The following is a 24,614-nucleotide window of genomic DNA, read 5'->3' as shown; positions in this document are numbered from 1 at the left end:
ACTCCTGTTGTGTTCTGGTCTAATTGGACCGATTTACAAGCTCTCTCTCTCTCTCGCTGAAAAAATGTATTTCATGTAATCTAATTGTCATAAGATTCCATGACTTTGTCCACACGGGGCGTTTGAACACACAAAATACATTTAGATGATTTTCATTACATTTTGGGTGTTTTATTTAGCTTTTTGGTGTTCCCGGTCAAAAATGACCAGTCATTAGAAATAAATGGGTGAGACTACAATTAGTGTATAAAATTGAGTTCAGGCACATGCCCATTCCTCAGAGGGACACACTTCCTCTCCCAGACCCCAACATGTATGTGTGTTTGAGCATGCACATGCACACACCTCACTCCCATTCTTGGCTTCCATGGCAACCCCCACAGGAACCTTTCCCCCATGCTACACATGTTGACATTCTCACAAACAATCACTACATTGTTTCAATAATATATAGAACTTCTCTCAGCTCTGGCATATAAAGCTTTTTTGAGGCCTTGATCACAATTCATTCTGTAGCAGCACAATGACCAAACGATGTACTGTATGTGAGGCTCTTGATCATATCTTTGATCATGACACTGGTGAGGAGGAGAGAGGCAAGGAAACTGACAGTGAAGATGCATTAGGAGGAGGAAGTGTCAGAAGTTGAAGACGACACAGAATATGATCCAGACCAAGAGACAACCGATGTGGAACAATCCAGTGATGAGGAAGAGGGCCCTGCTGAGGTTGTTTATACAATCCAGTGATGAGGAAGAGGGCCCTGCTGAGGTTGTTTATACAATCCAGTGATGAGGAAGAGGGCCCTGCTGAGGTTGTTTATACAATCCAGTGATTATTATTTATTTATTTCACCTTTATTTAACCAGGTAGGCAAGTTGAGAACAAGTTCTCATTTACAATTGCGACCTGGCCAAGATAAAGCAAAGCAGTTCGACAGATACAACGACACAGAGTTACACATGGAGTAAAACAAACATACAGTCAATAATACAGTATAAACAAGTCTATATACAATGTGAGCAAATGAGGTGAGAAGGGAGGTAAAGGCAAAAAAAGGCCATGGTGGCAAAGTAAATACAATATAGCAAGTAAAACACTGGAATGGTAGATTTGCAGAGTGCAAAGTAGAAATAAAAATAATGGGGTGCAAAGGAGCAAAATAAATAAATTAATTAAATACAGTTGGGAAAGAGGTAGTTGTTTGGGCTAAATTATAGGTGGGCTATGTACAGGTGCAGTAATCTGTGAGCTGCTCTGACAGTTGGTGCTTAAAGCTAGTGAGGGAGATAAGTGTTTCCAGTTTCAGAGATTTTTGTAGTTCGTTCCAGTCATTGGCAGCAGAGAACTGGAAGGAGAGGCGGACAAAGAAATAATTGGTTTTGGGGGTGACGAGAGAGATATACCTGCTGGAGCGTGTGCTACAGGTGGGAGATGCTATGGTGACCAGCGAGCTGAGATAAGGGGGGACTTTACCTAGCAGGGTCTTGTAGATGACATGGAGCCAGTGGGTTTGGCGATATGAAGCGAGGGCCAGCCAACGAGAGCGTACAGGTCGCAATGGTGGGTAGTATATGGGGCTTTGGTGACAAAACTGATTGCACTGTGATAGACTGCATCCAATTTGTTGAGTAGGGTATTGGAGGCTATTTTGTAAATGACATCGCCAAAGTCGAGGATTGGTAGGATGGTCAATTTTACAAGGGTATGTTTGGCAGCATGAGTGAAGGATGCTTTGTTGCGAAATAGGAAACCAATTCTACATTTACATTTACATTTAAGTCATTTAGCAGACGCTCTTATCCAGAGCGACTTACAAATTGGTGCATTCACCTTATGACATCCAGTGGAACAGCCACTTTACAATAGTGCATCTAAATCTTTTAAGGGGGGTGAGAAGGATTACTTTATCCTATCCTAGGTATTCCTTAAAGAGGTGGGGTTTCAGGTGTCTCCGGAAGGTGGTGATTGAATCCGCTGTCCTGGCGTCGTGAGGGAGTGTGTTCCACCATTGGGGAGCCAGAGCAGCGAACAGTTTTGACTGGGCTGAGCGGGAACTGTACTTCCTCAGTGGTAGGGAGGCGAGCAGGCCAGAGGTGGATGAACGCAGTGCCCTTGTTTGGGTGTAGGGCCTGATCAGAGCCTGGAGGTACTGAGGTGCCGTTCCCCTCACAGCTCCGTAGGCAAGCACCATGGTCTTGTAGCGGATGCGAGCTTCAACTGGAAGCCAGTGGAGAGAGCGGAGGAGCGGGGTGACGTGAGAGAACTTGGGAAGGTTGAACACCAGACGGGCTGCGGAGTTCTGGATGAGTTGTAGGGGTTTAATGGCACAGGCAGGGAGCCCAGCCAACAGCGAGTTGCAGTAATCCAGACGGGAGATGACAAGTGCCTGGATTAGGACCTGCGCCGCTTCCTGTGTGAGGCAGGGTCGTACTCTGCGGATGTTGTAGAGCATGAACCTACAGGAACGGGCCACCGCCTTGATGTTAGTTGAGAACGACAGGGTGTTGTCCAGGATCACGCCAAGGTTCTTAGCGCTCTGGGAGGAGGACACAATGGAGTTGTCAACCGTGATGGCGAGATCATGGAACGGGCAGTCCTTCCCGGGAGGAAGAGCAGCTCCGTCTTGCCGAGGTTCAGCTTGAGGTGGTGATCCGTCATCCACACTGATATGTCTGCCAGACATGCAGAGATGCGATTCGCCACCTGGTCATCAGAAGGGGGAAAGGAGAAGATTAATTGTGTGTCGTCTGCATAGCAATGATAGGAGAGACCATGTGAGGTTATGACAGAGCCAAGTGACTTGGTGTATAGCGAGAATAGGAGAGCGCCTAGAACAGAGCCCTGGGGGACACCAGTGGTGAGAGCGCGTGGTGAGGAGACAGATTCGCCACGCCACCTGGTAGGAGCGACCTGTCAGGTAGGACGCAATCCAAGCGTGGGCCGCGCCGGAGATGCCCAACTCGGAGAGGGTGGAGAGGAGGATCTGATGGTTCACAGTATCGAAGGCAGCCGATAGGTCTAGAAGGATGAGAGCAGAGGAGAGAGAGTTAGCTTTAGCAGTGCGGAGCACCTCCGTGATACAGAGAAGAGCAGTCTCAGTTGAATGACTAGTCTTGAAACCTGACTGATTTGGATCAAGAAGGTCATTCTGAGAGAGATAGCGGGAGAGCTGGCCAAGGACGGCACGTTCAAGAGTTTTGGAGAGAAAAGAAAGAAGGGATACTGGTCTGTAGTTGTTGACATCGGAGGGATCGAGTGTAGGTTTTTTCAGAAGGGGTGCAACTCTTGCTCTCTTGAAGACGGAAGGGACGTAGCCAGCGGTCAGGGATGAGTTGATGAGCGAGGTGAGGTAAGGGAGAAGGTCTCCGGAAATGGTCTGGAGAAGAGAGGAGGGGATAGGGTCGAGCGGGCAGGTTGTTGGGCGGCCGGTCGTCACAAGACGCGAGATTTCATCTGGAGAGAGAGGGGAGAAAGAGGTCAGAGCACAGGGTAGGGCAGTGTGAGCAGAACCAGCGGTGTCGTTTGACTTAGCAAACGAGGATCGGATGTCGTCGTCCTTCTTTTCAAAATGGTTGACGAAGTCATCTGCAGAGAGGGAGGAGGGGGAGGATTCAGGAGGGAGGAGAAGGTGGCAAAGAGCTTCCTAGGGTTAGAGGCAGATGCTTGGAATTTAGAGTGGTAGAAAGTGGCTTTAGCAGCAGAGACAGAGGAGGAAAATGTAGAGAGGAGGGAGCGAAAGGATGCCAGGTCCGCAGGGAGGCGAGTTTTCCTCCATTTCCGCTCGGCTGCCCGGAGCCCTGTTCTGTGAGCTCGCAATGAGTCGTCGAGCCACGGAGCGGGAGGGGAGGACCGAGCCGGCCTGGAAGATAGGGGACATAGAGAGTCAAAGGATGCAGAAAGGGAGGAGAGGAGGGGTGAGGAGGCAGAATCAGGAGGTTGGAGAAGGTTTGAATTCTAGATTTAACTTTGGATTGGAGATGTTTGATATGGGTCTGGAAGGAGAGTTTACAGTCTAACCAGACACCTAAGTATTTGTAGTTGTCCACGTATTCTAAGTCAGAGCCGTCCAGAGTAGTGATGTTGGACAGGCGGGTAGGTGCAGGTAGCGATCGGTTGAAGAGCATGCATTTAGTTTTACTTGTATTTAAGAGCAATTGGAGGCCACGGAAGGAGAGTTGTATGGCATTGAAGCTTGCCTGGAGGGTTGTTAACACAGTGTCCAAAGAAGGGCCGGAAGTATACAGAATGGTGTCGTCTGCGTAGAGGTGGATCAGAGACTCACCAGCAGCAAGAGCGACCTCATTGATGTATACAGAGAAGAGAGTCGGTCCAAGAATTGAACCCTGTGGCATCCCCATAGAGACTGCCAGAGGTCCGGACAGCAGACCCTCCGATTTGACACACTGAACTCTATCAGAGAAGTAGTTGGTGAACCAGGCGAGGCAATCATTTGAGAAACCAAGGCTGTCGAGTCTGCCGATGAGGATGTGGTGATTGACAGTCGAAAGCCTTGGCCAGATCAATGAATACGGCTGCACAGTAATGTTTCTTATCGATGGCGGTTAAGATATCGTTTAGGACCTTGAGCGTGGCTGAGGTGCACCCATGACCAGCTCTGAAACCAGATTGCATAGCAGAGAAGGTATGGTGAGATTCGAAGTGGTCGGTAATCTGTTTGTTGACTTGGCTTTCGAAGACCTTAGAAAGGCATGGTAGGATAGATATAGGTCTGTAGCAGTTTGGGTCAAGAGTGCCCCCCCCCCTTTGAAGAGGGGGATGACCGCAGCTGCTTTCCAATCTTTGGGAATCTCAGATGACACGAAAGAGAGGTTGAACAGGCTAGTAATAGGGGTGGCAACAATTACGGCAGATCATTTTAGAAAGAAAGGGTCAGATTGTCTAGCCCGGCTGATTTGTAGGGGTCCAGATTTTGCAGCTCTTTCAGAACATCAGCTGAATGGATTTGGGAGAAGGAGAAATGGGGAAGGCTGTTGACCGGGGTCGGGGTAGCCAGGTGGAAAGCATGGCCAGCCGTAGAAAAATGCTTATTGAAATTCTCAATTATGGTGGATTTATCAGTGGTGACAGTGTTTCCTATCTTCAGTGCAGTGGGCAGCTGGGAGGAGGTGTTCTTATTCTCCATGGACTTTACAGTGTCCCGGAACTTTTTTGAGTTAGTGTTGCAGGAAGCAAATTTCTGCTTGAAAAAGCTAGCCTTGGCTTTTCTATCTGCCTGTGTATAATGATGAGGAAGAGGGCCCTGCTGAGGTTGTTGTTACAATCCAGTGATGAGGAAGAGGGCCCTGCTGAGGTTGTTGTTACAATCCAGTGATGAGGAAGAGGGCCCTGCTGAGGTTGTTGTTACAATCCAGTGATGAGGAAGAGGGCCCTGCTTAGGTTGTTGTTACAATCCGGTCAAAGAATGGGAATTCGTCCCCACCCGAGAGGAGATGTCGGCTGTCAGCTGAAAATGTTATCAGGATGATCCCAGGGCCAACAAGATACTCCATATCCTGGGTTGATGACATAAAATCCTGCTTTGAACTGTTCCTGACAGAGTCAATCGAAACGATGGTGATAAACATGACCAACTTGGAGGGGGAGGGGGCGCTTTTAAAGACAACTGGAAGGAGGTAGACCAGACAGACTTCAAAGCATACGTAGGTCTCTTGATTTGGCTGGTGTGATCCAGAAACTAATCTAACACCAGTTTGATGTGATAACTAGCACAATATGTTTCATCTGAGTATTTGTTATAATCAAAATAATCCATACATTAAGCTTTGTATTACTCAAAAACTAGTTGTATGAGCTCAGGTCAATGAGGCCTACAGGCCATCAATAGCAAATAGAAGTTCAAAACTGGTAATGTTCACAAGAACTTAAGTTGATTAAAAGATCTAACACAACATTAGGTGATAATATATGTATTTATAATCAGCTATAATGGGGCAGTCATTTTGGACCGGGAACAAAGAATGAATTAACATGAAACGGACACAACAGGAGGGTTAATGGAGCAAAGTATACATGTTACAGATAGTAGTATTCCTCATAGCACTGATTTTCAACTCACCTTGCCTTGTCCATTTGATTCAAATGCAGCTTTCAAATAATTTATCAATTCAGCACGTGTGGAACACAAACAAAGAACACAAAATGACAAGAAGTTTCTGGTTTTCATTTATTGAACATGTGTCAATTTCGCTGCTGTAATAAAATAGCTTACGAACAAAAGACAGAAAATGTGCACAACCACCTTACATCCCGTGTGGAAACAGCATAATATCTTTGGCATGATGTCCATTATTACAATATTGTCACCTCATTCAATAGGTCATTTAATCTGTGCATCGAGTTCCCTGTATCTTCACCTTCACACTCTTTTGATTGATTGAAGGAGATTGAATGCTTCAAGAGTACAACAATTCTATACTCAGCAAAACAATAGTAAGTTATTTATTAAAATAAAATAGAAATTAATCATTCACTAACTAAAAAAACGATTGATTGTAGACTGACATTTTGCTATGACAGATTTAAAAGTAGCTAGTTTGGTTAATTAATGTGTTTTATGATATAATAATACGCAATTTTCCAATATGTCGATCAAAAGCTTTATAATTTCATTACGAGTTGACAAAGACATCCGTCCAAAATGCAGAATAGTTGACCTTTGTTGTACCACAATTATAGAATATTCTATTTGTTTATACAAAATGCATAATAGGCCTATATAAAGCACTTATGATAGCTTGGTTCTCGCAAACATGACAGTTTCTCAGAGATACACAATAAAATCATGTAATCAATCAGAAGAACCAGTCATGTCCTCGACTCCGATAGAGGCCCATACTGTATGTGGTAAAAGCGTTGTGTTTTTACCCATGTAGAATTAATCTCAACGACACATTAGAAAACCATCCTTTACAAAACAAATAGTAACTGAGAAAAAAAGACAGGATTCGATTTTTTACGTTTGATTAATTTCTTTGTCTCCATTATTAGAGTTACATATATTTATGTGCAAAATAAAATGATTGTGTCACACAAAATGTGTTAATGCACTTGGGTCCCTGTGACAACAGGGTTGTAGGAGAGTAGAAAACATAAGGCTAAAGGTCTTATGTGGAACAGTAACATTCACACACAGTGTTTAGTGTCAGGCTCTTCCTGTACAGTATTACTCCGAGTCAGTATTCATGTCATAAGAATTAATTGCCCTCGACAACGCCCACCAACTGGGGAAAACAAACGTTCTTTCCCCCATTGACCGCGACTGTAAAAGAGCCAACTTCGTAGTACACTTTTTGTTATACAAAATGTAACTAGGTCAAAAATCTCGACCTACGGTTCGCGATGCTCCCACGTAGGGAAATAGAGCCAGCCGAGAAGAGCCCTTCAGGCTATTCGGTGTGGAAGAGTGAGAAATTGTGGGGACCCGGTGTCAAAGTAGGCTACACTTTAGCTACGTGTGTGGAAAATATGTTATCACAGGTAAGACATGCATCTTGTTGAGTACAGTCAGTTTAGAACTCCACTTACTTCTTGTAGCTTTATAGCTAGTCCGTTTGTGTTGGCTAGCTTAATGTTCTGGTTCAGGACTCTCCAACCCTGCTCCTGGAGAGCTACCGTCCTGTAGGTTCACTCCAACCCTAATCTAGCACACCTGATTCTAAAAAATTAGCTGTTTATAAACCAAATCAGATTAGTTTCAACTAGGGTTGGGAGTGAAAACCTACAGGAGGATAGCTCTCCAGGAACAGGCTTGGAGAGTCCTGTTCTGGTTGGTGCTAGCACGTACTCACTCGGTTAACATTTAGTGGCCTCATGAAAACGAGGCAAGCGCCTACAACATTACAAGTAGTGAGAACGCTCAGGAGCAGGCGAAGTTGAATAGTAATCTTTACACACGTTGTACTTTTCTTAAATATATTTTTGTAATTGACTAAAACAAGCAGGCAAGAAAATAGCTTTTGGAAAAAGGTGAAGTTTTTGCTGTGAGCCAACGGGGTAACCAAAGTAACCATGGGTTGTTTTCCCCACAGGCAGGCAGGGCCTCCACGTTCTATTTCATACCGACTGGGACTATCACATTACATAAGCACACATCGTCGCCATGACGATCCACACTGCACTGCTTGACAATGTTCCTGTACCGCTTCAGTGTATTTGTCCAGGATGTTCCTTCCTGTGAACAGATACAAGGAGTAGCTGCGATGATTTTCACTAGCTTGGTACACTGAGCATAGGAGTTGGCAGGGCAGCACAAACTGATCTGAGACCAGGCTAGAGTTGCACCAGTGTGTACTTACACTATACTGCAGTCACACCAAACTTCAGGTCAGCATCCACTGACCAGACTATCAATCTCCTCCAGCTTGCATAAGTCTTTACACGATCGCCTTTCGCCTCCTCTTGATAAAGGTAGACAAAGGAGGACATTTATGCTGTTAGCAGTCTGTAGGCAGGTTGGTGATAGGCCAAACCTGTCCTCCTGTTTCCTTGTACATTGCAGTTAAGGCCACCATTACAGTATGCCAAATGGGCTTTAGCTATCAACATCAGGCTTTTAAGTCCAGACTCTGGGATAAAATACAACTTCCTACTCGTGTCACACACACACACACACACACACACACACACACACACACACACACTAAAGTCTTGACTCCCGCTCCTGGTTCTCTCTCCCTCCTTGGTGAAGATGTGCTTTAGCTTAGCGTAGCTCAGCCCTGGGGCTCTGTGCTGTTGCCATGGTGAGGGGGCCCCTCAAGCTCGTTGATGGTGTGGAGGAGCAGGCACACCGGGGGCTGGGTGGGTTGCGTCATAGCGGGTGGTGGCGGGGAGGTGGACCCTGTCGCCGACCTGCACTCCGACCTACTATCGTGTCCATCCAGGGCTAGGGCCTGCTCCTCTTCTACTCCCGGAGCGGGGTGACCGCACCCGTCACAGAAGTCTCCTCCTTCCTGCTCCTCAACCTCCTCCCCCATTAGGCTATCCTTCTCCCTCAGCTCCTTGCCCTCCTGGCTTCCAATACTGGTACTACCACCACCATCACATAAGCATACCTCGATACCAGAGTCACCCGTGAATCGGCGCCGCCGCCCAAGGGCCCCCCTATTATCTTTGTCCTCCTGGGCACTGCTCTCAGGCCCCCCTAGGTCCCCGAGTAACAGAGGCTCCTTGCAACTCTTCTCTGGGCCTCTAGGCTCCTCTGTAGAGGCCTCCTGGGGCCCTAGCCCTGGTCCACCATCCTGAGGCCCTAGCCCTAATCCACCATCCTGTGGCCCTAGCCCTAATCCACCATCCTGGGGCCCTAGCCCACCATCCTGGGGCTCTAGCCCTGGTCCACCATCCTGGGGCTCCTGAGGCTTATTGTCTGCCTTGTGTCTGTTGTTGCCAATGGTGGGAGCCCCAATGCGGTGGGGCTCTTCCAGGCTCGGCCTGGAGCAGAGGGTGTTGGATACTGGGGGGACAGGAGTGGTCTGGATGTGTCCCAGTCCCAGGCCGTCCTGTGGGTCTGTGGGCAGGGGGCTGACTGTATGGAAGACACTGTAGGGAGGAGGAGGGGTGGGAGGGCGGTTCACCACCTCCTCGTAGTCAGGTAGGAGGGAATTTGGAAGAAACCCTGGAAGTGAAGACGAGAGGGACACATAAGACAGTTAGGATTAACTGAAAATTATTGCAAGGAAAACATGTTGCAACGTTGGCATTGAACCAAGACCCGGTGGTTAAGGTTTCCTGAAATCTGGGGCATGAAACAGGGCTGTGTTTCATCCCATACCAAAACGAAACCGCAACTCCTAGTTCAAACAAAGGACTGGAGTTGAGTCAAGGTGGCGCTGCCAGGCAGTGACTAAACTCTCAGTTTGACGCAATAATTGCCATTGAGAAATATCCCCCCTAGCTGAGAGGGAAAACCACAAAAATTCACCCAAGGTGCAATGTTTGAGTAAGCCTCAGCACTGGGGAATAACAATGCAATGTAGTCAGACAGAAAGGCAGAAGGAGAGAACTACTGAGACTGAAGTGGAGTATGTATGAAGCTTTAGTGCTCTCGTGTTTCATTGCGCCACGGTAAGGATAGGACTGAAATAGAAGGGCATTGCGCAATAATGCCATGTTGTTGACTACTACCAGTATAACACGGTGCATCTGTGCAGGTCCTCCTAATCTGTATCACACCATTCCATGGTTAATACGTGCAGCACACCATGCAATAACGCAATATGACGATAACGACATCAATGACGGACTACCACGAGTCTGACACTGTGTACAGAACACGGGGAGCTCTGATAGGCGGGACTCTTACTGAAGTAGAACGGAAGGGAGGTGTAGTTGTGCGCCTCGCGGTAGGCGATGAGGTTGATCTCGTGCTGGCGCTGCTGCTGCTGCAGCCGGTGCTTGGTGCGCCGGTGGTGACACACGCAGCAGCAGCTCAGGATGAAGATGATGACCCACACCAGCCAGAACCCTGCCGGAGACAGAGACACAGTAGAAAGACTGTGAAACATAGACATATGTTAATACGTGTTATTCATGTCTCTATGGTGTAAAAGTACTGCTGAACAGAAGGAGTGACATATTGTTTTTGAAAGCAACAGAGAGCTACAGTACATTACTACTGTAAACATCTAGTGACTGTACAGTGAATGCCATGGGTGACAAATTGCTAGTGAATGCAATAGAGAGATATAGTGCACCACTACACAGTAACAATGTGGAGGCAGAGCCATAGATATTGGCCAACTACCCTCCAGGTTTGTTCTAAACGTTGTTCCATAGCAAGGATGTAACTGCATTGGAACTTGGTTACCAACAGTGTACCATGGTGTCAATTGGTATTCTACATCCCAATCGGAGTTCACAGTTCATGTTGTAGCTCATTCATCACGGCAAAAAGCAGAGGACCTAACTCCTGGGATGGGGGAGGAGGAGGAAGTGATATGCAGAGGACCTAACTCCTGGGATGGGGGAGGAGGAGGAAGTGATATACAGAGGACCTAACTCCTGGGATGGGGACGGAGGAAGTGATATACAGAGGACCTAAGTCCTGGGTTGGGGGAGGAAGGTCCTAGTACAGTAAATAAGCTTTAAATGAGTGTTAGAACTGACTTGTCTTTTTGAAAAATGTGTGGCGTGCATTCAGAACATGTACTGTATGTTCAGTACATGCATGTTCACATGCAGTGATGTAAAGTACTTATTTATAAATACCCCAAAAACGACTTAAGTAGTACTTTAAAGTATCTGTACTTTATTTTTTATATTTTTACTCCACTACATTGCTAAAGAAAATATATTTTTTTCTCCATACATTTTCCCTGACACTCAAAAGTACTTATATTTTGAATGCTTAGCAGGACAGGAAAATGGTCAATTTCACACACTTATCAAGAGAACATCCCATACTGCCTCTGATCTGGCCGACTCACTAAACACAAATGCTTAATATTTAAATAATGTCTGAGTGTTAGTGTGCCACTGGTTAACCATATAAATGTAAAAAAAATCAAGACAATATTGCCGTCTGGTTTTCTTAATTTAAGGAATGTGAAATGATTTATACTTTATACTCAAGTATATTTAAAACCAAATACTTTGACTCAAGTGGTATTTTACTGGGTGACTTCACTTTTACTTAATTTTCTTTGAAGGTATGTTTACTTTTACTCAAGTATGACAACTGGGTACTTTCTCCACCACTGTACACGTGTACAGGTGAATGTGAGGGGACACTGATATATGACTAACATGCAAATGTATTTCAGAGTGGGAGAATGAGAGTGAAAGGTAGAGAGAGCAAAGAGAGAAAAGAGCATGTGTGTGTGTGATAGCATAGAGAGAGAGATAGAGAGTCCTTACACCAGAGTTCATAGTAGTAACTGCAGCACTGTGACTCCCCACAGCAGTGTCCTGATTCGCAGACGTAGCTCTGGTTGTTCAGCCCCTCACAGTGCAGAAGGCTCTGGAAGACAAGAAGAGACAAGTCAATAACAGGAGTGTAAAACCGCATAACCACAAACCTTTGCAATGGACAACGGAAATGAGCGTTTCACATCGGACAAGCAAAGGTAGTCTGTTGCCGTGTCAGTCTGTGTTCTTCCGTCTGTTGTCTCGTGAATATGACCCATGTTCATTTTTGTTAGTCATCATCATCTTGATAAAAGGTACTACCCCTAGAATTTCTCAGAATTTCTTCCCTATGTGGAAGCTAGGTCTATTGCAACATCACTCGGCTGCATTCAAAGCAAATCTCCCCCTCATCCCCTTTTCCTGTAACATGGCAGAGACTCCCGCTCAAGCCTTACTTTCACTTTTGGTCCACCAGCTTCAAACAGCTGGAAAAACAATACTGAAAAAAAAATATATATATATATATATTATTTTATTTTTTATCGCAACATGCAAAAAACGTCAAAGATTTTACATAAGGAAATCAGTCAATTCAAATAACATTAATTTGGCACTAATCTATGGATTTCACATGACTGGGAATACATATATGCATCGGTTGGTCACATAACAAACTCAGTATCTGCAGTGTGACCACCATTTGCCTCATGCAGTGCGACATCTCCTTATAGAGATGACCAGGCTGTTGATTGTGGCCCGTGGAATGTTGTCCCACTCCCATTCTTCAATGGCTGTGCGACGTTGATGCATATTGGCAGGAACTGGAACAAGCTGTCGTACACTTTGATCCAGAGCATCCCAAACATACTCAATGGGTGACATGTTTGGTGAATATGCAGGCCATGGAAGAACTATGACATTTTCAGCTTCCAGGAATTGTGTACAGATCCTTGCGACTTTTGGCTGTGCATTATCATGCTGAAACATGTGGTGATGGCAGCAGATGAATGGCAATGGGCCTCAGGATCGTCACGGTATCTCTGTGCAATTAAATTGCCATCGATGAATTGCTTATGCCTGCCCATACCATAACCCCACCATGGGGAACTCTGTTCACAACACTGACATCAGAAAACCATTTGCCCACTTAACACTATACAAGTAATCTGCAGTTGTGAGGCTAGTTGGACATATTGCCAAATTCTCTAAAACAACGTTGGAGGCGGCTTATGGTAGAGAAATTAACATTAAATTATCTGGCAACAGCTCTGGTGGACATGCTGTTTAATCAGCTTCTTGATATGCCACACCTGTCAGGTGGATGGATTATCTTGTTAAAAGGAGAAATGCTCACTAACAGGGATGGAAACAAATGTGTGCACAAAATGTTAGAGAAATAAGCTTTCTGTGCATATGGACCATATGGAGCATCCAGGAAAAGTGTGATTTCTACATTGGCCACTTGACTCCATTTCCACCAAATAACACAACCACAAAGTCAAAACAGCTTTCCTATATTGACAATCCATGTCGCTCCACGGGAGAAATCAATGGGGTGAATATCACAGCTAATCACAACACTGGCGGGTAAGTAATACTGTGGAACACTATCATTCTACTATTACTGCATGCATGTATATATGACGGACATCTTCTGAAATTACAATGCAAAAATAAATCCTGTGTGTAGCACCTTCAACTCATGATAGCATTATGGAGCATTGACTGAAACATCAACTATAAGATCACAACATACAGCAGTTGAGCTATCTCTACAGAAATTACTCTGGCGATTAGACCTAGGTCACCTGAGTACTACACTCTCACAGATACTGTAACTGTACGGGACCTGAATAACAAATACATGTATTCATCAAACAACTGGTTAACAACTAGTTAGTAAAGCCTATAGACTATATCAAGACGTTCAGACAGTTGATAGGCTAGTGATCACTCATATTTGCATGTTGCCCTCTAGGGTTTAGGCTAGGTCACTTTATCAGCACTCACAGATACTGTACCTGGCCAGAATAAAAAAAAAATGAAATAAGTCTTCAATTTAAAAAATGAAATACATAAAAATAGATCAATAACTGATTACTCGTGTTCAATGTAGCCTATAGGGTCTGGAAGAACAAGGTCCAGACATAAGTGGTAGTATTGAACCTCTCAATCGTCCCTCTTATACATGGGTGCTAAGCTGCTAGAATGTCCACGGCTCAGATTTCCTCATCACTTATCACTCATTACTTGGATTATAGACAGACGTGGCCCACCCTGGAACAAACACACCAAGTTCATCTAATCAAGAGAAACACAATGTACAGACACAAGCATCTTATGTTTGCGTAGATGACGGCCCAAATGTGCCTCCAGTCAAACAGGAACTGGCCTTTTAGCCTACATCAAAAGCTTTAAACCTGATAGATCAAAGACACACTTAAAATCAGTGTCAATACACACGTTATCCTTCAATCAATCAGTTTCTACTTTCCAAGGGGACAGCAGGAATAGCTGTTGACAAAGAATTGACTAAAAAACAGAAACCAGACAAGGAAGACAGCCAAGGAAGCCTCTAATCAAAAACTGCTTCAGAATGTATATTGATTTATCAGGCAACCCCTACCAGGCTACACATTATCTACAAAATTAGATTATGGATTAAATCCTGAGGAGAAATGTTAGCCAAGGTTTTCTATACCCGTTTCCTTTCCAGCTGGAGAGGCATAGCTGTCCAAAGTTCCTAAATCCCAAGGAGCGCAAGTCCTTTCAACTCAAGGGTCGTTATCCTTCCAGTCCACAGATGAAAAAAGTGAAAGAGCGTACACACACACACACACACACACACACACACACACACACACACACACACACACACACACACACACACACACACACACACACACACACACACACACACAAACAAAGCAAAATAGGGGACAAGGATTGCTCTAAGGAAAGAGTAGAGGACTGCATGGTAATGAAGAGTGGAGCACCCTCTGTATTCAAAACGGCATGCGGAGTTTGTGTGCCCGAGTGAGGACAGTTATAAACACAGGAATAGTGAAGCCCAGCCACAGATCAACTTCACGCACACACACTATGCATTTCCACTAGGCAAGCCTTTCTGCAGTGTATCTTTTTAACAGCCTCCCACAAATAGTTTACACCATACAACTACATTGTATGACATGGCATAAACCCATCACAAAAAAAAGAGAAACTAGGCTACTGTTTGGTTTGGAGGCATTTCCAGTTCTGAAATAACTTGCACTGAGGAGATTACACAATAGTCTCGGGTCAGAGACCTTTGGCTTTAGAGGAGCTCAAGAACTCCCTGGCTCCCAGCCTCGGGGCTGTTGTCGAGAACCAAAGTGCAAAGATATAACCCTTAGGCCTATGACCTATACTGTATGACGTGATGTTTTTGTTACTTGTTGTTGTATTTGTGCTAGGATGTTGGATCCAGTCCAGTTAGCACGATAGGCTCGGCCTAGAAACAAAAACTAAAGGCAAATCCATACTATTTGGACAACAAATTGCCTAAGCCTAGGTTAAGAGATGAAAAAGCCTAGGTTAAGAGATGAAAAAGCCTAGGTTAAGAGATGAAGAGTTAAGTTTTTTGGGGCGTCTGAATTTGCTATCGCCTAGGAGATGTATCAGGCAAGACATTGAGACATTGACCCAACAAAGAATCTCGACAGACAACATTCCTCAGTCTCTCAGCCTTCGACAATAGGCTGCTGCAGGATGGAACAACCATCCCTTCTCGTACTACAGTAGGGGATTAGGGATGGGTGGATTGTGTTACTAACTCTGCCAGAGCCTACAGGCATAATAGAGATTAATTCAACTTAAAATCGATCATAATGAGAAGCTGCTGAAACAACCAGACATACAAGAACAGTCCGGTGTCACTGCTCGACTATCAGAACTTTTATTTTCTTTGACAGCTGCTAAAAAGTGACTAAGTGGATTCTTGACCGTGTGCATATGATATAGCATTTGATCTGGCATGAATACGCACAAACCTGCCATACTGACAGACTATTGATGCTGTATACTAGTGTCTAAGCTAAATTATTTATGGAGGATCTCTACCTTTTCATGCAAAGAAGCATGTTAGTTTCAAATTCACAGTAGGCCCATCGCTAAAAAAATGACAAAATGTCTTGAATGAAAAAGAAAATCCAAGCGCATCTTTCTCAGGCCTGCAATAGAAGCATGGATTGCTCACGTAAGCTACATGACAGGCAAAGAAGACTCAACCAGCATAGCATTCTTTTGGACTGACATATTGCATAATTGGATAATTGGAGATGTTTTATTACCTGGTAACGTTAGTATTAGGTTCACTATTAGCTTTCGTATTATTATCATGATTTATTCAAACAGTAATGTGCAATTGACCAAAAATAGAACAACTTTCTGATAAGGCAACAATGGCACAGGAATGCCCCAGTCTGTGTGTAAGGGCTTGACATACAGGGGAGGTTTAGGAAGACCTCGCCAGTGGCTTGCTTGGGCCAGTGATTATTTTTTTATAATGCTATTTTAAATCTAGGCTATATAATTGATCTATATAAAAATAAAAGGTGGATTTCCGAAGCTGTTTGTTCGATATGTTGATTATTCACCACACTCATATAGCCCATAGATAATCTGTCGGGCAGAGAGCTTGCGGAGCTCAAATTGCTGGTCGTTGCGTGGAGCAAAGACCGACAGCGGTAGGGGTAGGAAAGATGTTCCAAGTTAGCATATCTACCAGTAAATGCTAAGGCAAGAATGAGTATGCAAACCAGGCATTTAAAAAGTTAAAAGTCTTGGTTGAATATTTGCAACGTGCAATTTAGTCACCATGGAATAGTCTGCCTTGTAAAACCAGACATTTCCTCTAGAGCAAGGCTCTCCAACCCTGTACCCGGAGAGCTACTCTCCTATAGGTTTTCACTCCAACCCTGTACCCGGAGAGCTACTCTCCTATAGGTTTTCACTCCAACCCTGTACCCGGAGAGCTACTCTCCTATAGGTTTTCACTCCAACCCTGTACCCGGAGAGCTACTCTCCTATAGGTTTTCACTCCAACCCTGTACCCGGAGAGCTACTCTCCTATAGGTTTTCACTCCAACCCTGTACCCGGAGAGCTACTCTCCTATAGGTTTTCACTCCAACCCTGTACCCGGAGAGCTACCTCCTATAGGTTTTCACCCAACCCTGTACCCGAGAGCTACTCTCCTATAGGTTTTCACTCCAACCCTGTACCCGGAGAGCTTTCCTATAGGTTTTCACTCCAACCCTGTACCCGGAGAGCTACTCTCCTATAGGTTTTCACTCCAACCCTGTACCCGGAGAGCTACTCTCCTATAGGTTTTCACTCCAACCCTGTACCCGGAGAGCTACTCTCCTATAGGTTTTCACTCCAACCCTGTACCCGGAGAGCTACTCTCCTATAGGTTTTCACTCCAACCCTGTTCCTGGAGAGCTACTCTCCTATAGGTTCACACTCCAACCCTGTTCCTGGAGAACTACCCTCCTGTATGTTTTCGCTCCAATTCCAGGTAACTGACCGGATTCAGTTAACCAACCAGCTAATTATTCCAATCAAATGCACTAGATTAGGGTTGGAAGGGCCCTACGTCTTTGCTCTTTGGTCCTTGAAAAGTAATTGAAGTTATGGTAGTTGGTTTTAGCCAGACTTCATTAGTGTGTGCGTTGGAAACATGACTATTTAGTCAGGCAAACCCCACATTATTTTGACATATTTTAGAAGGTCAAAATAATCCAAATGTCAATGCATAAGGCCTTTAAATAAATGCATTATTCTTAAAAGTGGTAATACACACTATGACAGTTTTTTTTTTTATACGCTACTACAACAATGAAATATCAAATGTAGGTCCTTCACATTTCTTATTTAAAGATGCACTATGTAGAAATCACTCTGGCATGTCCTGGTCGCTAAAATTCTAATAGTACACCTAAATTCAGTTTGTGACAAGTATAGCGTAGAGAATCATTGTACAATCTAAACCATTGTGAGAAATATTTTCCATAACCAAAAATATTGTATTTTCAGCTGTTTCAAGCTGGTGTACAAAACTGAAAATAAAAGACGCAAGAACAAAACTTAAAACGGGAAGCAAAGAAATAGCGCTCATAGAACCGATCTACCGCTTTAGACTTGCTTTCAATGAGGGATCTTTAACTCATATTTCTATGCGAATTTGGTCTGGTCGTCCAAAAAGTTACAAATTGAAGCTTTAATGCTTGGGGAAAGTCCTTGAATTTTGTCTGTATGAATCATGTATAGGCTACTTGCTCAGGTCGCAAATGAATGATAAAATCAGCTGCTATTGAAATTATGCACTTATAATATAATAATAATATATAATATATGCCATTTAGCAGACGCTTTTATCCAAAGCGACTTACAGTCATTTGATTTCCTGTCAGATCTTGACCCGTGTCGGTATTTCTCTAATTCGGGTGAGTAGCTTTAAGTTGGCATTGGCCCAGTGTGCCACTGGCAAATTTACCTGAATGTCGAGCTCTGCTATGTGTGGTACGTGTAGGACCTATGTGTCTACCACTTTATGTAGCCGTTAATGATGCTAATGATGCCCTTACTATGTTCAGGTAGATGGAAAGACAATTAAAATCTAACTACAAAGTAGCCTATGCCTTCTTGGCAGAATCATGATTATTTGCATCAATCCAGTGGCCATTTGTTTTGAAAACAACATCACAAGTGTGCTGCAGAAACACAGCTAGCCAAACAACTGTCTGGCAGGTAAGCACCTGAATAAAAGGGTAACTACACAGAAATCTACATTTCACAAATTGTCTCAACAATGGTCTGCAAATATGTTTTAAGAATTGTTGTGGATTTTGAACATCAAATTTTTTTTTTTGCCGTGATATCGTTTTGGTACAGTATCAAGTATCGCTTTTCCAAATTCTGCCCTCTAGATGATTTCACAGAACACATGCCACTTTGAAATCCGCAATAAATACATTTAGCATTTTATTTTAAAGTCTCTTTTCTTTGCTGTTACAGTAAATCGATCTACATCAAAGATCAAGGGCATACTAATTTAAAAGATGACTAGTCATTTTTAGCCTGGTTCTGTACAGAATGCAGTCATTACGGGACACCGGCCAGGTCATTGTCCATTATCTTTATTAAAAGTTTGGTGTGACTAAATCGTGTGTTGGTGCCACCAACTGAAAAAGGTGGTAGCTGGAAAAAGTTAGTGTAGAACCCCGGCATAGTTCACTTCCTATTTTGCAGATTCAATACTGACACAGAGCTGACTGGCAAGGGGACTGTACAGCAACAGTGTTGTAGAAGAGATATGTTCTGAAGAAAGTTCAAGGTAGGACAGTTAGTGCTGAACAGAACAAGCGGTGACAACAAAAACAACATTCTCCACCACCACACACACATTCAGCTCTACTTTTCAAAGGGAAAAGAGGACGTGCTCAGGGAACTAGCCTATTGTGGTTAATGTTTTACCAACAATACTCCCACGTGAAGAGTAACCACCTTGCAACAGATCTGAAGTCTTGTCTTTGCAGACAGATATTAGGCTACACTTCTAAGCTGTAGCACAGGGGGCTAAGGCAGTCTTGAAATGCAATGTACGGACAACCTGGGTTTGATACCTGGTCAGTTTGGGAGTTTGAAAAATGAGGGTGACTGATGTAGGCCTAGGCCAAATCCATGTAGGACAATGCAATCCATGTATTGTGTCACTCAATATTTCTCTCAAACAGAACTTGACAAATCCAGAGGTTAAACAAGACATTGGGATTGACCTTGGCTCCTACACTCAGCAACTAGTGACCATATTCAATCATCCAGAACAAAGGCAAGATGCAAGATACAAAATTAAAGTCTCAATGATGTAGCAGCAAACAGGGAGAATGTTCAGATATCTGTGAGGGGCTGTAGCCCCCTTCCTAGAAATAAAGAAAAACATTGTTAAATAAAATTTAGACTTGTGGGTGATTCCTCACAAAACAGGACCATGATTTTTTTGATTTTCACAAAATGTTATCCATAGAAGGGTCCTTTAGAGGAAGGATTGTTGACATAGATGACTATACAAAACAAGAACACTTTCCATGGCCGACTGACCAGGTGAAAGTTATGATCACTTATTGATACCACTTGTTAATAAATCCACTTAAAATCAGTGTAGATAGACATGGGAGGAGACGGGTTGAAGGACTTTTAAGCCTGGAGACATTTGAGACATGGACTGTGTATGTGTGCCAGTCAGAGGGTGAACGGGCAAGACAAAAGGTTTAAATGCCTTTGAATGGGGTGTGGTAGTAGGTGCCAGGCGCACCGGTTTGTGTCAGGAACTGCAACACTGCTGTGTTTTTTTTCTCACTCAACAGTTTCCTGTGTGTATCAAGAAGGACATCCAGCCAACTTGACAACTGTGGGAAGCATTGGAGTCAACATGGGCCAGCATCCCTGTGGAACGCTTTTGAGTCCATGCCCTTACGAACTGAGGCTGTTCTGAGGGAAAAGGAGGGGGAGGGTGCGCAACTCAATATTAGGAAGGTGTTATTCATATTTTGTACCATCACCATCATTACATTTTCATATTAAAGCATCATTGAAAAATAATGAATTGCAGTTGGAACATGTGACATTTTGGCATTTACCCAGGCCTTCTTTAAGACTCCATAATGTTTATTCTGCACTTCCAAGGACAAATTGGTGTCAAAGTTTACTGCCTGCTCTGTAATAGGAGTTATATAAATATTGAAAAATATAAACATGAATATTTAATATTTTAGGGGTCGAATGCCAGTTGTGAGAATTTCCCAAAAGGAGTGCTGTGATTGGCTTCTATGTCAATTTCTTTGTATAGAATGGGCCACAACTTAAATAACTTTACGAGTAATAATTATCTGAACCTTTTATCTAATGATAAAATGCTCTTGTATATGAGGGGGAACTTTGGACTGAAATTAAGCCAGGTTCAAAACAACTGGGAACTCTAAAAGGTCCAACTTCAGTGTCTTCAAGAGGAATGGGAACTAAAAAAATAAAAATAAAAAAAGAGGTCCAACTGGGATTTTTTTTTTTTTTAATGGTCATCCAACTTGGCATCTTTCTAGAGCTCCGACTTTCCGACCTGAAAATCACTGACGTCGTGATTTGACGTCGTTCCCCCCCCAGCATTTCCAGTTGTCTTGAAAGCACAAGAGCAGGTTAGCGCTTTTCGATATGAATCTTGTTCTGGAGGCAGCTCTGCAGAGTGGTAAATAGCTGGCGCAGCACAGTGAGAACTTGTCTCAAATACATCGTTACAGTTGTTGGTTAGATAGCAAGCATATTTTTTTGTACACATTAGCATTGACATGAAATCTGTCAAAACACCTGAAAACAAGACACGATGTAAAGAACAAGATAACACTTGCTGAAACTAGACATCCGCGATTCCCTTAATTGCGGGTTCTTGTGGTTGGGTGAATTCGATTATGCTGAGCGGGGCACCGGTCTATGGCCGGTGACGTGAGGTGCAACACGGTGAGGGAAGAGCTCCTTTCTCAAATGGAATAGTAATCTGCGATGTTCGGTCATGGTGAATCGTCCAGAAACATACCTCTTTTCCAGAAAATACATGTTTCAACTTTAAAAATAGTTTTCATTGGGAAGGCAGATACATATATTTGTATCAAAAGCGAACACTTTCGCATGTTAAAAAGCAATCTCACCATTACACCGTTTATTGGAGCCGACTTCACAGTGAGCTTTGACTGGAGCATCTGGCTCATGCCCGGGAGGCTTGATTGGTTCTAAAACCAATACAATCAATTTACACATTATGCAAAACACGCCTATCCGTGCCAGATGAACCGAATCCCCTCATTGTTACTAGCTGGCTGTTCAGAATCATAACGCAGATTCCGGTCACATCGATGCACGCGCATCATTTTCGTTACAACAGCCAACCCGTTTATAAAATAGCACTTACACATGCAGTTTCAATGCAAATATATAATCAAAACATCAAGTAATCATTGTTTTTAAATAGACAGCTACTGGCTTGTTGGCTAGTAGGATGATAATGCTGTACGTGGCGAGATATTTGATAACTGTCAACCATTTAGTTAGACAGCTGTCAATGGGTGCGGCTAGAGAGGTTAAGGTTAATGACTAACAGTAGCCATGTAGCTAACGTTAGTTACTAAAGCAGCACACACTGAGTTCCGTCAAAGCTAGCTAGCAATATGGCTAAGTGCCTGTGATGCCAACTAAATAGCTGACTGAACAACTAACTAGCTAGCAAGCTAGCTAAAGCTAGCTACAGCGGTCGAATTTAGAAGTTATACCCAACCACTAAGTTAGCCAGCAAACTTGTAGGAAAACAGCTGGTCAAATTAATAACTAGCTACCTAACAAAGTAGCTAGCCGTATTTGCAACATTACTAGCTACCCAAATAAACATGCACGACCCGAAACAAAAACAAATCCTGGCAGACTTGAGTCCAAATCTTACCTCGTCTAATGTCGCTTCGGAGGGGCTGACAACGTGCAAAAACAATCCCATTTTAAGACCCACGCCTAAAATCTCGTTCATTCCTCCGACCGGACTCGTGTAAAAACATAAGCGTAGACGTTTGTTGTTCACTTCACTAATCTTAGCGAAATGTCAAACTAGTTTACGGCTCTACCAGACGCAATGAAAGACCACGCATGCGCTGGCTCTTTGCTACAGCGTAATTTGATATTTCAAGGAGGCAAATTCGATAAATCTGGCCCGGGGTACACCGAGCGTGGAACTTGAATACAAGAATGGTTTGAACCTTCTTGTGATCGTACAAAGATCAGCCATGTTGGTCAGGGAGTTAGGGAGTTGTTCAACCACGGTTTGGTTTGCCAGTGCTGTGATAAGATAGTGTGTAAAACAATGGATGTGAAGAATTTATCTGCACTGTATGTGTGTTAGCCAGACAGTTTTAGAGGACTGATTCCATAAATGTAGCTAATTAACTGCCAATATTCCAACATTTCATTTAAATAATACAGCCATACTCTGGCTCATATCAGTTGATAGGACTTAGGTAAGTAGTAAATGCAACAACAACTAAAATTGCATTATATAACAGCACTCACAGCTTTCCAAGAAAACAAAACCAGACATTTATGGTATTTTTACATATATTTGAGGCGAAAGCGGGAGGGAGCATCAGCCTTCTCAAATGAACAGTAAAGTTGATTGCATTTGTTTTGAAACTGGGCTGTCTCCCGGGCAGCAGCCAGGTACCCCGTTCAAAGCCCATGGCGATGTCAAATCAAATTTATTTGTCACATACACATGGTTAGCAGATGTTAATGCGAGTGTAGCGAAATGCTTGTGCTTCTAGTTCCGACAATGCAGTAGTAACCAACGAGTAATCTAACCTAACAATTCCAAAACTACTACCTTATACACACAAGTGTAAAGGGATAAAGAATATGTACATAAAGATATATAAATGAGTGATGGTACAGAACGGCATAGGCAAGATGCAGTACATGGTATCGAGTACAGTATATACATATGAGATGAGTAATGTAGGGTATGTAAACAAAGTGGCATAGTTTAAAGTGGCTAGTGATACATGTATTACATAAAGATGCATTAGAGGATATAGAGTACAGTATATACATATACATATGAGATGAGTAATGTAAACATTAAGTAGTATTGTTTGAAGTGGCTAGTGATATATTTTACATCAATTTCCATCAATTCCCATTATTAAGGTGGCTGGAGTTGAGTCAGTGTGTTGGCAGCAGCCACTCAATGTTAGTGGTAGCTGTTTAAGTCTGATGGCCTTGAGATCGAAGCTGTTTTTCAGTCTCTCAGTCCCTGCTTTGCACCTGTACTGACCTCGCCTTCTGGATGACAGCGGGATGAACAGGCAGTGGCTTGGGTGGTTGTTGTCCTTGATGACCTTTATGGCCTTCCTGTGACATCGGGTGGTGTAGGTGTCCTGGAGGGCAGGTAGTTTGCCCCCGGTGATGCGTTGTGCAGACCTCACTACCCTTTGGAGAGCCTTACGGTTGTGGGCAGAGCAGTTGCCGTACCAGGCGGTGATACAGCCCAACAGGATGATCTCGATTGTGCATCTGTAGAAGTTTGAGTGCTTTTGGTGACAAGTCAAATTTCTTCAGCCCCCTGAGGTTGAAGAGGCGCTGATGCGCCTTCTTCACAATGCTGTCTGTGTAGGTGGACCAATTCAGGGAGTACAGGAGAGGGCTCAGAACGCACCCTTGTGGGGCCCCAGTGTTGAGTATCAGCTGGGTGGAGATGTTACCTACCCTCACCACCTGGGGGCGGCCCGTCAGGATATCCAGTACCCAGTTGCACAGGGCGGGGTCTCAAGCTTAATGACGAGTTTGGAGGGTACTATGGTGTTGAATGCTGAGCTGTAGTCGTTGAACAGCATTCTCACATAGGTATTCCTCTTGTGGGTTAGGGCAGTGTTCAGTGTGGTTGCGATTGCGTCGTCTGTGGACCTATTTGGGCGATAAGCAAATTGGAGTGGGTCTAGGGTGTCAGGTAGGGTGGAGATGATATGGTCCTTGACTAGTCTCTCAAAGCACTTCATGATGACGGAAGTGAGTGCTACGGGGCAGTAGTCGTTTAGCTCAGTTACCTTAGCTTTCTTGGGAACAGGGACAATGGTGGCCCTCTTGAAGCATGTGGGAACAGCAGACTGGGATAAGGATTGATGAA

The 24,614-nt window shown here is 43.8% G+C and overlaps 1 protein-coding gene across 2 annotated transcripts; it reads right to left on the bottom strand.

The window, feature by feature from the left end:
- Nucleotides 1–6,163: 6,163 nt before the first annotated feature.
- LOC118377192 (WW domain binding protein 1-like) lies at nt 6,164–22,640 on the bottom strand. Of its 2 annotated transcripts, XR_004824184.2 has the most exons (5): nt 22,389–22,640; nt 11,875–11,977; nt 10,322–10,483; nt 8,319–9,634; nt 6,164–8,194 (listed from the first exon to the last, which is right to left on the bottom strand). XR_004824184.2 is itself a non-coding variant. In XM_035764044.2 (4 exons), exons 1-4 carry the CDS (start codon nt 22,467–22,469, stop codon nt 8,733–8,735), a joined length of 1,248 nt encoding a protein of 415 aa, XP_035619937.1. In that variant the 5' UTR covers nt 22,470–22,640; the 3' UTR covers nt 6,164–8,732. The 2 variants fall into 2 exon arrangements, 1 of the variants encoding a protein (XP_035619937.1); XM_035764044.2 differs by having other exon boundaries at nt 6,164–9,634.
- Between the last annotated feature and the right edge of the window lie 1,974 nt (nt 22,641–24,614).

This window comes from Oncorhynchus keta, unplaced genomic scaffold (genome assembly GCF_023373465.1).
Source record: "Oncorhynchus keta strain PuntledgeMale-10-30-2019 unplaced genomic scaffold, Oket_V2 Un_contig_1690_pilon_pilon, whole genome shotgun sequence".
Classification (NCBI taxonomy): domain Eukaryota; kingdom Metazoa; phylum Chordata; class Actinopteri; order Salmoniformes; family Salmonidae; genus Oncorhynchus; species Oncorhynchus keta.
The sequence above is the reverse complement of the archived record's forward strand: the minus strand, read 5'-3'. Positions and strand labels throughout refer to the sequence as shown.